General features: G+C 44.6%; 1 protein-coding gene across 4 annotated transcripts in view; it reads right to left on the minus strand.

The window, feature by feature from the left end:
- LOC132826527 (sialic acid-binding Ig-like lectin 15) overlaps positions 1-10,656 on the minus strand; it is a 73,063-nt gene extending 62,407 nt beyond the window's left edge. For all 4 annotated transcript variants that reach the window (XM_060842521.1, XM_060842514.1, XM_060842505.1 and 1 more), the window contains exon 1: positions 10,562-10,656. In XM_060842521.1, the coding sequence (XP_060698504.1) occupies positions 10,562-10,622 (61 nt within the window). In that variant the 5' untranslated portion in view covers positions 10,623-10,656. The remainder of the gene's footprint in view (positions 1-10,561) is intronic.
- Between the last annotated feature and the right edge of the window lie 5,735 nt (positions 10,657-16,391).

The following is a 16,391-nucleotide window of genomic DNA, read 5'->3' on the forward strand; positions in this document are numbered from 1 at the left end:
TGTGCCCTCTAGTTCTTGATCCCTTCTTGAATGGGTACGGTCTCTCTCTATCTACACTATCCTGAGTTTTCATGAGTGGGTACAGTCTCTCTCTATCTACACTATCCTGAGCCTTCATGAGTGGGTACAGTCTTTCTCTATCTACATTATCCTGAGCCTTCATGAGTGGGTACGGCCTCTCTCTATCTACACTATCCTGAGCCTTCATGCGTGGGTACAGTCTCTCTCTATCTGCACTATCCTGAGCCTTCATGCGTGGGTACGGTACCTCTCTATCTACACTATCCTGAACCTTCATGAGTGGGTACGGTACCTCTCTATCTACACTATCCTGAGCCTTCATGAGTGGGTACGGTATCTCTCTATTGACACTATCCTGTCCCTTCATGATTTGGAACATCTCAATCAAACCTTCCCTCAGCCTTCCCTTTGGCCCAAATCCATTCTGACCTCAGTTATCCTGATGTCTCCAATTGTGAAATTCAAGGGGAAACATTCTATCCACTCTATCTAACGATTGCATGATTTGAAATATCTCTTTTCAATTATCCCTTTGTTATGTTCTTCTCTTCGATGCAAAAATAACAGGCACACACAGGATCAGTGTGTATGTGACACAATAATGTGTGTTTGTATATGAAGGGAATATTGACATTGACTGGGATGTGATCTTTATTGTCAATCGGACTTTGATTTTGCTGCTTCAGACTGTCTAACAAGTCATGGGGCTGACCCATCATATGCTGATGAAGGATGTAATGATTGGCAGCAGTTTAAGGTGTAGGTTGTCACAACATCTCCTATGTAATAAAGTGTTAGAATTGAATCCCAACCTTCTCTTAAAGGGCCATCCAGTGAATTAGGATCCATTAATGATGACAATCTCTGGTAGAGTCCTGTGTAGGCTGAAGGCGAAACCTAATGTGATTTGAACCCAGAGCTTCTTGAAGCAGGGACATTCCCCACTGCACCACAACAATGTCCTACATATTGAACAGGACATAAGCTCAATGTCAAGATCACTTAGCTCACCAAGACCATAATACTGACTCCCCGTGACAACCCAGCAATCCTCCCTCCCTTACGGCCTGATAGGTAACAGTGCTGAAGCCAGAGGCAGCTAAACCCAACGACGTTGGAAAAGCTTCAAAAAAAGATTGACATGAATTGTACGAGATTGGAATGGTTTACTAGGAGATTCCATGAGGGAAGATTATTGCTACAAAACCACATATTGAAGCAGTGAAGAAAGCCAGGAACAAGGTCATTGGTTAGTATTGTTCTGAAAAGTGAAGATTCTGTGTGATTCACTCAAAACAAGTGACTGCCAATACTGGGGGTGCAATGGCAGAGTTGTCTTGTCAGGGGGCTATAAATCTAGAGATCCAGGTCATTTTCTGGGGGAATGGAGTTCAAAGCCCTCCATAGTAGAGTTTCATTTTTATTTTAAATCTGGAATTAAGAATCTCATGATGACCATAAACTCTTGGGAAGGAAATTTGTTCTTCTTATCTGGTTGGTTCACATTGCTTAACGATGGAAAAGGAAACATTGCTCTCAGCTTTTCAACACTTTGAAATTTATGTCTGATATGGAATTAATGAGACAATAGTTTTTGCTAATTATAATCCGCTTATCTTTGTAGAAAAGCTTAAAGGTAAGACTTCAGGTTATACAGGTGGAGCTTAGATCTGCAGATGGAGAGGTGCCAGAAGACAGGAGGAAAGCCAATGTGGTACCATGATTCAAGAAGTGAGCAAGGGATTAACCAGGTATCTACAGGCCAGTCAGTCTAACCTCGGTGGTTGGGAAACTATGGAAGCAATTCTGAGGGGCAGAATTCATCTACGCTTAAGAGGTGGAGATGGATCAAAAACAGACAGAATGGTTTTGTTAAGGAGAGCGAGGCAGAAGATGGGATACGACAGGCTGTTTAGTCTGAACTCGGTTATTTGAAAGATTTTACAGTCCATCATTAAGAATGAGATTGTGGAGAAGAATAAGTTCTTGAGGAGATGACAAGACAGGTCAACGAAGGTCAAGCAGTTGATATGGTGTATATGGACTTCAGCAAGGCATTTGATAAGGTTCCACATAGTAGGCTCATTCAAAATGTCAGGAAGTATGGGATACAGGGAGATTTGGCTATCTGGATTCAGAATTGGTTGGCTAACAGAAGGCATAGAGTGGTTGTAGATGGAAAGTATTCTGCCTGGAAGACAATGATGAGTGGGGTCCCACTGGGCTCTGCTCTTTGTAGTTTTTATAAATGACTTGGGTGGGGAGGTTGAGGGGTGGGTTAGAAAATTTGCAGTTGACATAAAGTGCCGTTGATAGTATTGAGGGTTATTGCAGGCTGCAGCACAACATAGACAGAATGCAGATCTGGGCTGAGAATTAGCAGATGGAGTTCAACCTGGATAAATGTGAAGTGATGCATTTTGGAAGGTCAAAATCGAATGCTGAATATAGGATTAAAGACAGGATTCTTGGCAGTGTAGAGGAACAGAGGGATCTGGGTGTGCAAGTACATAGATCCTCAAAGTTGCCACCCAAGTGGATAGTGTTGTTAAGAACGCATATTGTACAAAGTTTGTGCGAAGATTTGTAGCTCGGGTGCTTGTTGTAGTGGTTCTGTTCGCCGAGCTGGAAGTTTTTGTTGCAAACGTTTCGTCCCCTGGCTAGGAGACATCATCAGTGCTGTGGAGCCTCCTGCGAAGCGCTTCTTTGATAGCACTATAAATACCGGAAGAAACATCAAAGAAGCGCTTCGCAGGAGGCTCCAGAGCACTGATGATGTCTCCTAGCCAGGGGACGAAACGTTTGCAACAAAAACTTCCAGCTCGGCGAACAGAACCACTACAACGCATATTGTGTTTCGGCTTTCATTAACAGGGGGATTGAGTTTAAGAGCTGTAAGGGTTTGCTACAGCTCTACAAGTCCCTGGTGAGACCATACTTGGAATGGTGTGTCCAGTTCTGGTCGCCTGACTATAGGAAAGATACAGAGGCTTTGGAAAGGGTGCAAAGAATTGACAATAGACAATAGGTGCAGGAGTAGGCCATTCTGCCCTTCGAGCCTGCACCACCATTCATTATGATCATGGCTGATCATCCTCAATCAGTATCCATAACCCTTGATTCCACTATCCTTGAGAGCTCTATCCAACTCTTTCTTAAACAAATCCAGAGACTGGGCCTCCACTGCCTTCTGGGGCAGAGGATTCCACACACCCACCACTCACTGGGTGAAGAAGTTTCTCCTCATCTCTGTCCTAAATGGCCTACTCCTTATTTTTAAGCTGTGTCCTCTGGTTCGGGACTCACCCATCAGCGGAAACATGTTTCCTGCCTCCAGAGTGTCCAATCCTTTAATAATCTTACATGTCTCAATCAGATCCCCTCTCAGTCTTCTAAACTCAAGGGTATACAAGCCCAGTTGCTCCAGCCTATCAGTGTAAGGTAGTCCTGCCATTCCAGAAATTGGCCTCGTGAACCTACGCTGCAATCCCTCAATAGCCAGAAAGTCTTTCCTCAAATGTGGAGACCAGAATGGCACACAATATTCTGGGTGCGGTCTCACCAGGGCCCTGTACAGCTGCAGAACAACCTCTTTGCTTCTACACTCAATCCCTCTTGTTATGAAGGCCAGCATGCTATTAGCCTTCTTCACTACCTGCTGTACCTGCATGCTTGCCTTCATTGACTGGTGTACAAGAACACCCAGATCTCTTTGTACTGCCCCTTTACCTAACTTGACTCCGTTTAGGTAGTAATCTGCCTTCCTGTTCTTGCCACCAAAGTGGATAACCATACATTTATCCACATTAAACTACATCTGCCATGCATCTGTCCACTCACCTAACCCTGTAATCTCCTAACATCCTCCTCACATTTCACCCAGCCAGCCAGCTTAGTATCATCAGCAAATTTGCTAATTTTACTATTAACACCATCTTCTCTATCATTAATATATATTGTAAAAAGCTGCGGTCCCAGCACTGATCCCTGCGGTACCCCACTGGTCACTGTCTGCCATTCCAAAAGGGAGCCGTTTATCACTACACTTTGTTTCCTGTCAGCCAATCAATTTTCAATCCAAGCCAGTACTTTGCCCCCAATACCACGCGCCCTAATTTTTGCTCACTAACCTCCTATGTGGGACTTTATCAAAGGCTTTCTGAAAATCCAGGTACACTACATCCACTGGATCTCCCTTGTCCATCTTCAGAGTTACATCCTCAAAAATTTCAGAAGATTAGTCAAGCATGATTTCCCCTTCATAAATCCATGCTGACTCTGACCTATTCTGTTTCTGCTATCCAGATGTGTCATCATTTCATCCTTTATAATAGACTTCAGCATATTTCCAACTACTGAGGTCTGACTAACAGGTCTATAATGTCCCGCTTTCTCTATCGCTTCCTTCTGAAAAAGAGGTACAACATTAACGACCCTCCAATCCGCAGGAACTGATCCTGAATCTATCGAACATACCCCAGTGATCCAAGAATTTAAATACTTGCTTCCTGCACCAGTTCCTCAGGCACATGTTCAAGTCCATTATTTCCCTGTTCCTGGCCTCTCCAGCCTGAGGAACTGGAAGCAAACCGAAATAACCACCCTGGACGTCCTGCTTTTCAGCCTTCTTTCTAGTTCTCCGAAGTCCCGCTGTGGTATGTTCCTCCTCTTCTTCCCTACATCACTTGTGATGACATGTTCCACCACCTCTGGCTCTTCACCTTCGCCCTTGAGGATTTCCTGCACTCTGTCTGCGATGTCCTTAATCTTGGCACCAAGAAGGCAACACACCATCCTTAAATCCCGCCTGTTTCCACAGAAACCCCATTCAGTCCCTCTCACTATGGAGTCCCGTATTACCACGGCTCTGTGCGATGTCTGACTCCTCGGCTCTGCCTCCATGCCAGCTTTTGATTGACAGACCTGATCGCCTCGTGGATTGGCAATGTCATCTGTCTCTACTGTTTCCAAAAGATTCAACTTGTTCCTGACAGTTACTTCCCCCGTGGTCTCTTGCGCCTGTCTCCTCTCTGCCTTCCTCATCGTCTTCTCGCTTCTGATCTCTTCTGGTATGGTTGGTGTACATAGATCCCTCAAAGTTGCCACCCAAGTGGATAGGGTTGTTAAGAAAACATATGGTGTTTCGGCTTCATTAACAGGAGGATTGAGTTTAAGAGCTGTAAGGTTTTGCTACAACTCTACAAGTCCCTGGTGAGACCACACTTGGAATATTGTGTCCAGTTCTGGTCGCCCTACTATAGGAAAGATACAGAGGCTTTGGAGACGGCGTAAAGAAGGTTTACCAGGATGCTGCCTGGACTGGAGAGCTTGCCTTATGAAGAAAGGTTGAATAAGCTCGAACATTTCTCTCTGGAGAGAAGGAGGACGAAAGGAGACCTGATCGAGGTGTACAAGATAATGAGAGGAATAGATAGAGTCAATAACCTGAGACTTTTCCCCAGGGCAGGATTGACTGGTACGAGGGGTCATAGTTATAAGGTATTAGGAGAAAGGTATTGAGGAGATGTCAGAGGTAGGCTCTTTACACAGAGAGTTGTGAATGTATGGAATGCATTGCCAGCGGTGGTGGTGGTGGAAGCAGAGTCATTAGGGACATTTACGCGACTGCTGGATATGAACATGCATAGCCGTGAGTTGAGGGGTGTGTAGGTGAAATTATTATAATTTACATTAGGATTAAACCTTGGCACGACATCGTGGGCCGAAGGGCCTGTTCTGTGCTGTACTTTGTTATGTTCTATGTTCTAAGTTCTAAGTACAGTTGGCAGTTCAGAAAACAAATGCAATGTTAGCATTACATTCGAGAGGGTGTAAATACAAGGCTAGGGGTGTATTGCCTGTGCTGTATAAGGCTATATCTGGCCAAACTACATTTGGGATATTGACAGCAGTTTTGGGCCCCATATCTGAGGATGGAGCTGTTGACATTGGAAGAGATCAAGGAAGTTACAAGAATGATCCAGGGGATGAAGACTTGTTATGATGAGTACAGATTCTGGGTCTGTACTCAAGGGAGTTTAGGAGGATGAGGGGGATCTGATTGAAACTTACAGAATACTGATAGGCCTGGACATCATGAACGTGAAGATGTTTCTACTCGGGGGAAAGATGAGGACCCAGGGGCACAGCCACAGAGTGCAGGGTTAGATTTGAGATGAGGAAGAATTTCTTCAGCCTGTGGTGAGAATTCTGTTGAACTCATTGCTGCAGAGGGCTGTGGAGGCCAAGTCATTGAGTGTATTTCTGACAGGGTTCTTGATTAGTCAGGGGTTCAAGGGTGTTATGGGGAGAAGGCAGAGAATGTGTTTGAGGAACATATCAGCCATGATCACAAACAGAGCAGACTTGATTGGTCAAATGGCTTAGCTCTACTCCAATATCCTACGGTCTTATATCTGACCAACAGAATTGAATTTGTTTGAAGCCAAGACCAGGTGTGCAGATGAGGCAATGATTTTGATGTTGTCTACTCAGACTTCAGCAAGGCTTTTAGCAATCTCCACATGGGAGACTGATAGCAAAGGTCAGAGCCCATCGGATCCAAGGACATTTGGGAAATTGGATCCACAATTTGCTGACTGGCAGGAAGTAGAAGGATGAGGGACCTTTTTCCGACTGGATGTTTGTGTTCACTGGAGGCCCACCGGGGTAGGTGTTGGAACCCTTGCTGTCTGTGGTTTATATCAATGATATAAACTTATATGTAGGCAGATTGATCAACAAGTTCACAGAGGATAAACAACTTGGTGGGGTGATAAATAATGAGGAGGATAGCCTTAGGCAGAAAGAAAATATGGACAGGCTGGTCATGAGGTATATGAGGGCAAGTGGTGGATAATCGGATTAGAATAGATAGGTGACCAGCACAGACCCAATGGGCGGAATGGCCTTCTGTGCTGTTAACTTCTTTGAGCTGATCACCATGTAAATCTAAATTATCCGCCACCATTTCCCTGTTCCTAGTTTAAATTCCCAACTTTCTCCCTCACGCAGTTCCACAATTATTTTCTTTCTCTGTATATGCCCAGAGCAACGATTGCTGTTAGTTTTTCTATTGCTTGTCCAGTTCCTGTCATCCCAATTGTCTCCACCTTCACAATCTTTATTGGCATCTGCAGTTGGTTTAGAATCACAGAATCAGACGGTGCAGAAGTGGCCCTTCATCCCATTAAGACTGGACCACCAAAATATACACTATCAACACAAGTCCCACTTTCCTGCACTCAGCCAATAGCCTTGAATGTTATGACACCACAAGTTTTCATCCAAATAATTTTTGCAAGTTGTGGTTTTCCTTTTCTTCAAACCTCTGTGATTGGCTTCACTGAAGTTGAGGACACGATTCTTCGACCCGAGTTGCTCTCCCTCAAGCTGATGATCAATGTTGTGATCGCTATGCCTGAGAGGATCCTCAATTATAGAAATGCTTCATAATCTTCCCTTATTACACATTAATTGATCTGAAGTAACCTATTACCAGGCAGATTCTGCAACGGGCTTCTCTAAAAAACCATCCTTTCTGCATTTTACATATTCATTCTCCTTGTTATCCTCGCTGATCTGATTTGTCGAGTCAATATTCAGATGAAAATCATCCGTGACCATTGTCGTACCTTTGTTGCACCCCTCTACTATTTCCAGGTTTATAATTTATCCTGCAGTGAGCCAACCTTTCCGCAGCCTATAAACAACTCTTACCAGTGATTCCTTTCCCCTGATATTCCGAATTTCCACCTAAACCGATTCCACATCATGAACTCTTGTACTTGTATCACTCCTCATCACCACACTGATACCCTCCTTTATTAACAATGTGGCCCCAACTCCTTTCATTTTTTGAATGTTTTTCCAGACAGAGATAAAGAGCCCAAAGTTGAAATTTTTTAACTTTATTTGTTAAGCTGCTGTTAGTTTCTACTACATCTTTAAAACGTAGAACACAGAACAATACAGTGCAGTACTAGCCCTTCGGTCCTCAATGTTGTGCCAACCTGAAGCCCATCTAACCTACACTATTCCATTATCATCCATATATTTACCAATAACCATTTAATACCCTTTAAAGTTGGTTACTCTATTACTGTTGCAGGCAGGGCATTCCATGCCCTTCCTACTCTCTGAGTAAAGAACCTACCTCTGACATCTGTCCTCTATCGATCAACCCTCAGTTTAAAGCTATGTCCCCACGTGCTAGCCATCACCATCCGAGGAAAAGGACTCTCTCTGTCCACCTTATCCAATCCTTTGATCATCTTGTATTCTCTCTTAGTCACCTCTTAACCATCTTCTCACTAACGAAAACAGCCTCAAGTCCCTCAGCCTTTCCTCATAAGATCTTCCCTCCATACCTGGCAATATCTTAGTAAATCTCCTCTGAACCCTTTCCAAAGCTTCCACATCCTTCCTATAATGTACTGACAAAACCTGTATGCAATACTCCAAGTGTGGCCGCACCAGAGTTTTGTCCAGATGCAACATGACCTCTTGTTCTGAAACACGATCCCTCTCCCAATTAAAGCTAACACAGTGTAAGCCTTCTTAAAATCTATCAACCTGGGTGGCAACTTTCAGCGATCAATGCACATGGACATCGAGATCTCTCTGCTCATCCACATTACCAAGAATCTTACCATTAGCCCAGTACTCTGTATTCCTATTACTCCTTCCAAAGTGAATCACCTCACACTTTTCCCTCATCAAACTCCATTTGCCACATTTCAGCCCACCTCTGCAGCTTATCTATGTCCCTCTGTACCTACAACATCCTTCAGCACTGTACACAACTCCTCTGACTTTAGTGCCAGCTGTAAATATACTTACCCATCCTTCTACACCCTCATCCAAGTCATTTATGAAAATGACAAACAGTAGTGGCCCCAAAAACAGATCCTAAAAGTAGACCACTAATAACTGAACACCAGGATGAACATTTCCCATCAACCACCTCCCTCTCTCTTCTTTCAGCTCGCTAATTTCTGATCCAAACTGCTAAATCACCCTCAGTCCCATGCCTCCCTGTATTTTGCAATAGCCAACCATAGGGAACTTTATCAAACGTTTACTGAAATCCATATATACCACATCAACCACTTTATCCTCATCCACCTGTTTGGTCACCATCTCAAAGAACTCAATAAGGTTTGTGAGGCATGACCATGTCCTCCCTGCCTGACAGGGACATACTTATCAAGGACACGCAGGAGCTGTTCCTTGAACAGGTTCTGCATTTCAGTTGTGACCATCCCCTGTAGTTTCTTTCCCCATCTTATGCTTCGTAAATCTTGCCTCATTGCCTTTCCCCCAGCTATAACTCTTGCCCGGCAGTATATACCTGCACTTTTCCATCACTGAAATAAACTTAACTGAATTGTGGTCACTATCACCAAATCTAACAGCTGGCCCAGTTTATTGCCCAGTACCAAATCCAATGTGGCCTCACCTCTTGTATCTTTCTCTGTACATCTCCTACTCTTTCCCATCACACTTTGATTATCATTCACCTCTTCACTACCCTGCATTATCTGCTCTCATTTTTTTTGATTGGTTGACAGGAAAACTAATAAAATATGGATAATTATGAGTGCTCAGATAGGATAGGCAAGAAGGTCCTTTCTTCATTCATACTGGGGTCAATAAATAAAAAATATAGATTTAAGGTCGGAGATAGAGGGTGAGAGGAGACTTAACAGATTCTTCCTCATGTAGGGGTTAATAAGAGTCTGGAACTCACTGCCTGAAAGGGCGGTTGAGTTATAAACACTGGTAACATTTGTACTTCAATGTTCATTTGCATTTCTATTTGCCTCTTCTGTAGCCTGCACCTCTGTTCTCCTGATAAGCTGTTAGAATGTCAGGAGTGGGATTTGAACCCACACCCCTAGAAAGGGACCAGAATTCACAAGCCCAGATGCAGAGCAAGTATTAACACTCCTTTCCAGCATCTGCAGTCATTGATTTTACCTTGCACCTCTGCTCTGTCATTTCTATTTTTCCGAATCCCTGCAGTATGAAAACAGGAGATTTGACCCAACAAATCCACATTGACCCTCTGAACAGCATCCCTTTTTGATTTTCAAAATTCCCTCCAACTGAATCCCACCTCCCACCGCGATCTCCACCCCACTAATTACATTAAAGCCCTCAATAAGTTGGTTAAGAAGGCTTTTAGATGGAGAGCTGCAAAATGGGAGAAGTAGAGTGAGATCATTGTTGACTGATACAGACATGATCACCCAAAATGGCCTCCTTCTACACTGTAAATGTCTAAGGTTGATGAATCTACAAGGAAAACATGAAGGAATAAATCATCACGCTCGGAATAGTCAATTGTCACTACTTTCATTTAGATAAAACAAATGATTTCTCCCTGATGAAGAAACCGCAGTGAAGGAAAAGGCACATCGTGCTGAGCAGTAACAGTTTGGGAACTAAATACCAGACAGCAAACAGACCATCAAGGAGGAGGCAATTCCATGATGAACAAAGTGGATTTGAAAGGTCAGTATTAGAAAGTACTTACTGTGACCCCGTACTGAAACTGCCAGCAGGACTGCAGAAAGACAAACATAGAGAGACCTCATCGTTAATACTTCACCATTTCATCCTTCTCACTCACTTACTCTTGTCCTTTTACAGAAGTTACTTGACTTCCTGCCAAATAAATGTGAGGCAATCATACACGATACGAACAACAAACGGGGAAGTCTGTGTACGGTCAGTAGGAGCTGACAGAATGACAAAACTATTCTAAAACAGAGGCACCAACCACAGCAACCGTTGAGAAAAAGAGATGTTACATCAGTTTCCAACACAATTCTCAAAATCATCAGCTTCAGCATCAAACACTCTGTGAGCTGGGGCAGGACAGTGTTAGAGACAGAGTAAAGCTCTTTCAGCACTGTCTCCATCAAACACTCCCAGGACAGCCACAGCTCAGGGTTGGATCCAGAGTAACACTCCTTCTACTTTTTAAAATTGAAATTAACCAGAAGGAAAGCACCTTTCCATTGTCCCCCCGAATGGGTACAAAGACTCAGGAGGGAGACAGGATCCAGGCACGTGGCCAACGTTTATTCAAGTAAAAACCAGTTAGTGCAGGGAGACGACCAAAGGGCCCTTTCTCATACACCTGCTCTCTCTCAGACACACATACACTCCCCACACTCACACCCAAGCACAAATCCTCTCACAGGCTTATACACCGTCACACTCACACAGACTACCAAGTACGCACACACGCAAACACACACTCTCAAGCACTCACATTCACATCCACACATACACACTCAAGTGCAAACACTCACACTCTCTCGCTCTCTCACTCACATACATACACACACTCTCTCTCTCTCTGTCCCTCACATGCTCACACACATTTATATTGGGTGAATGTGAATTTGCAAAAGTGCAGGGACATTCCATTTTGTCAAAAAGTCCACAACCTGCAGGCAGTCAATGCCGGCAGCTAATCCATGTAACATTTTATAAATTCCTACTTTGGAAATAGAACCAGTCTGACTCAAAATTGGAATACAGACAGACTCTAACCTCACACCTTTAATGCATTAACTGAACTAAGATGTCACCTTTTACTCTAAAACTGTAAGTTATCTCAAGAATGTGATTTTTTTTTAACATAGAGCACAGAACAGGCTCTTCAGCCCACGATGTTGTGCCAACCGTTGATCCTCACGTAAGGTAAACCTAATGTACGAACTCTCAAATGTCTGTGACCATATGCATGTCCAGCAGCTCTCTTAAATGTCCCCAATGACCTTGCTTCCACAACAGCTGCTGGCAACACATTCCATGCTCTCACAACTCTCTGCATTAAGAACCCACCTCTGACATCCCCTCTATACTTTCCGCCAAACAGCTTAAAACTATGACCCCTCATGTTAATGATTTCTGCTCTGGGAAAAAGTCTCTGGCTATCAACTCTATCTATGCCTCTCATTATCTTGTACACCTCAATTAGGTCCCCTCTCTTCCTTCTTTTTTCCAATGAAAAAAGTCCGAGCTCAGTCAACCTCTCCTCATATGAAAAGCCCTCCAGTCCAGCAGCACCCTGGTAAACCTCCTCTGAACCCTCTCCAAAGCATCCACATCTTTCCTATAATAGGGCGACCAGAACTGGACACAGTATTCCAAGTGCAGGTCTAACAAAAGTTTTATAGAGCTGCAACAAGATCTCACGGCTCTTAAACTCAATATTCCTGTTAATGAAAGCCAAAACACCATATGCTTTCTTAACAACCCTGTCCACTTGGGTGGCAATTTTAAGGGATCTATGTACCTACACACCAAGATCCCGCTGTTCCTCCACACTGACAAGAATCCTGTCTTGAATCCTGTACTCAGCTTTCAAGTACGACCTTCCAAAATGCATCACTTCACATTTATCCAGGTTGAACTCCATCTGCCACCTCTCAGCCCATCTGTGCATCCTGTCAATGTCCCGCTGCGCCTACAGCAGTCCTCTATACTGTCAATGACATCTCCAACCTTTGTGTCATCTGCAAACTTGCTAACCCATCCTTCAATCTCCTCATCCAAGTCATTGTTAAAAATTACAAAGAGTAGAGGCCCAAGAACAGAGCCCTGTGGAACACTGCTCACCTCCAGGCAGAATACTTTCCTTCCACTACCACTCACTGTCTTCTGTTGGCCAGCCAATTCTGTATCCAGACAGCTAAGTTTCCCTGTATCCCATTCCTCCTGACCTTCTGAACGAGCCTACCATGGGGAACCTTCCTGAAGTCCACATACCACATCCACCGCTCAGACCTCATCAACTTGTCTAGTAACATCCTCAAAGAACTCAATAAGATTAGTGAGGCATGACCTTCCCCTCACAAAGCTGTGCTGACTGCATTTAATCAAGCCATGCTCTTCCAGATGGTCATAAATCCTATCCCTCAGAATCCTTTCTAACACCTTGCAGACAACAGACGTGAGACTGACTGGTCTGTAATTGCCGGAGATTTCTCTATTTCCTTTCTTGAAGAGAGGAATTACATTTGCCTCTCTCCAGTCCTCAGGTATGACTCTGGTGGAGAGCGAGAATGCAAAGATCTTCGCAAGTGGTGAAGCAATCACATTTCTCGCTTCCCAAAGCAGCCAAGGACAAATCTGGTCTGGCCCTGGCGACTTGTCAATCTTAATGTTTGACAAAATTTTCAGCACATCAGCTTCCTCAATCTCTATCCATTCCAGCATGCGTACCTGCTCCTCAATGGTTTCATTCACTACAAGGTCCTTTTTGTTAGTAAAGACAGAAGCATAAAACTCATTTAGGGCCTCCCCTACCTCCTCAGACTCTATACACAAGTTCCCTATGCTATCCCTGATCGGCCCTACTCTTTCCTTGATCATTCTCTTATTCCTCACATACGTGTAAAATGCCTTCGGATTCATCCTAATCCTTTCTGCCAAGCCTTTCTCGTGCCCCCTCCTGGCTCTCCTCAGACTATTTTTGAGCTCCTTCCTCGCCTGCCTGTAATCCCCTAGAGCTGAACAAGACCCTAGCTTCTTCCACCTTACGTAAGCTGCCTTCTTTCTTTTGATGAGGATATCCTCCGCTCTCGTCATCCAAGGTTCCTTTATCTTACCCCTTCTTGCCTGTCTCAGAGGAACACATTTGTGCATCACTCGCAACAACTCTTCCTTAAACATTCTCACATGTCTATAGTGCCCTTTCCATGGAACAATTGCTCCCAGTTCATGCTTCCCAACTCACATTTGATAGCATCATAGTTTCCTTTTCCTCAGTTAAATATCCTCCCATTGTGCACGCTTCTCTCCTTCTCCATAGCTATGTAGAATGTGAGGCAGTTGTAGTCACTATCACCAAAATGCTCTCCCACCACAAGATCTGACACCTGCCCTGAATCATTGTCGCGCACCAAATCCAAAATGGCCTCTCCCCACGTCGGCCTGTCAACGTACTGAGTTAGGAAACCCTCCTGAACACACCTTACAAAAACAGCTCCTTCCAAAACATCTGCTCGAAGGAGGTTCCAATCAATATTGGGAAAGTTAAAGTCACCCATTACAACAACCCTACTACATTCACACGTTTCCAAAATCTGCCGACCGATGCTTTCTTCAATCTCCCTGCTGCTATTGGGGGGCCTGTAGTAAACCCCTAATGAGATGACTGCTCCCTTACTGTTCCTAATTTCCACCAATACTGACTCAGTAGGCAGACCCTCCTCGACAATGGTAACTTCTGTAGCTGTGATACCCTCTCTGATTAGCAGTGCTACACCCCCTCCTCTTTTTCCCCCCTCCCTATTCTTTTTAAATGCTCTAAACCCAGGAACGTCCAGCAACCATTCCTGCCCCTGAGAAACCCACATCTCTGTAATGGCCACAACATCATAGCACCAGGTACTGATCCATGCTCTAAGCTCATCACTTTTATTCCTGATAATCCTTGCATTAAAGCAAACATACTTTGAACCAATCCTTTGGTTCTTTCCCAGGAAATTCCTTCCCACTGACTGCGCTACCTCTTGCTATTGCCTCATCTGCATCAATTCTCACCTCCGGTATACAGCTCAGGTTCCCACCCCCCTGCCATACTAGTTTAAACCCTCCTGAAGCACTCGAGCAAACCTTCCACCCAGGACATTGGTCCCCTTCCAGTTCAGATGCAACCCGTCCTTCATGTAGAGGTCCCACCTTCCCCAGAAGACATCCCAATTATCTACATATCTGAAGCCCTCCCTCCTACACCAGCTGCACAGCCACGTGTTAAGCTGCGCCCGCTCCCTGTTCCTCGCCTCACTATCTCGTGGCACCAGTAGTAAACCTGAGAACTCGACTCTGTTCGTCCTGCTCTGCAGTTTCCACCCTAACTCCCTGAAATCACTTTTTATATCCTCAATCCTTTTCCTGGCTATATCATTGGTGCCAATATGCAACACGATTTCTGGCTGTTCGCCCTCCCCTTTCAGAATCGCGTACACCCAATCGGAGACATCCTGGACCCTGGCACCAGGAGGCGACATACCTTCCGGGAATCCCGATCCTCACCACACAATCTCCTGTCAATTCCCCTAACATTCGAGTCCCCTACCACGAGTGCTTTTCTATTCTGCCCCCTTCCCTTCTGGGCCACAGTGTCAGGCTCAGTGCCAGAGAACTGACCACTATGGCTTTCCTCTGGTCGGTCATCCCCCCCCCTAGCAGTATCCGAAACGATATACTTATTGCTGAGGGGAATGTCCCCAGGGGATCTCTGCACTGTCTGTCTGTCCCCTTTCCTCCCCCTGACTGTAACCCATCTATCCTTATCCTGAGCCTCAGGAGTGACCAACTGCCGGTAACTCCTCTCAATTACCCCCTCAGCCTCCCGAATGATCCGCAGTTCATCCAGCTCCAGCTCCAATTCCCGAACACAATTTTAAAGGAGCTGGAGTTGGGTGCACTTCCCGCAGATGGAGCCAGCGGAGACGTGTGTCATGTCTCTCACCTGCCACATTCTGCAGGAGGAGCAAGCCGCCTTGCTAATATATATGGTCACTTACTTTCCTTCCCAGCAGCCCCTCTGGTCCGTGTCACTTCGCCCACTGCTCCCACTCCTACTGTGGAGGAAAAACACCGCTGGTGACTACCGGTAAGTAATGTTAAACATCTCCTTTACCTTAGCTGTAGCCTTCCTGGTTCACCTTACCTCCGCTGCTGCTCCCACTCTAAAAGGTCACTGGCGTCGAAGGGTAAGTACTTATAGTCACTCCTTTCCTTTGAGAGGAGTTCTGGGATTTACATAATAATGAACCTAAAACTGTAACACCAATCTAGGTTTGATCAATCTATCGTTTCAATTGCATGATCTTTTGCTATAAATTCTGTGCCTGATGATCCTGCTCCACAGCGACCTGATGAAGGAGCAGCGCTCCGGAAGCTCCTACTTCCAAATAAACCTGTTGGACTCGAACCTGGTGTTGTGTGATTTTTAACTTTGTCCCATGTAAGACACTTCCAGTTTGCCGAGCTGTGCTTTCTTTGGTTTTATTTTTAATCCAGAAGCTACAATGGTTTTTAACGTTTTCAGTCCTGTCTTGTAGTGTTTTCCCTCAGTAGTAGAAGCAATCAGCATATCGTCAACCTATTGTCATCTTACACACTCTGTTTTGGGAACTTTTGCTATTACATCTGCCATTGCCTGGTGAAATATAGCAGAGCTAATGAGGAGACCTTGTGGAACTCTTGTCCAGGTGTACTGTCAGTCACCTGTGGTAAAGACAAATGTATATTGGTGTTTGGGGTCTATAGGCAGAGTCCAGAACCCATTTGCTATGTCTAGGATGATAAAGGTCTTGGTTTCTGACCCGATATTGTTT

This window comes from Hemiscyllium ocellatum, chromosome 2 (genome assembly GCF_020745735.1).
Source record: "Hemiscyllium ocellatum isolate sHemOce1 chromosome 2, sHemOce1.pat.X.cur, whole genome shotgun sequence".
Classification (NCBI taxonomy): domain Eukaryota; kingdom Metazoa; phylum Chordata; class Chondrichthyes; order Orectolobiformes; family Hemiscylliidae; genus Hemiscyllium; species Hemiscyllium ocellatum.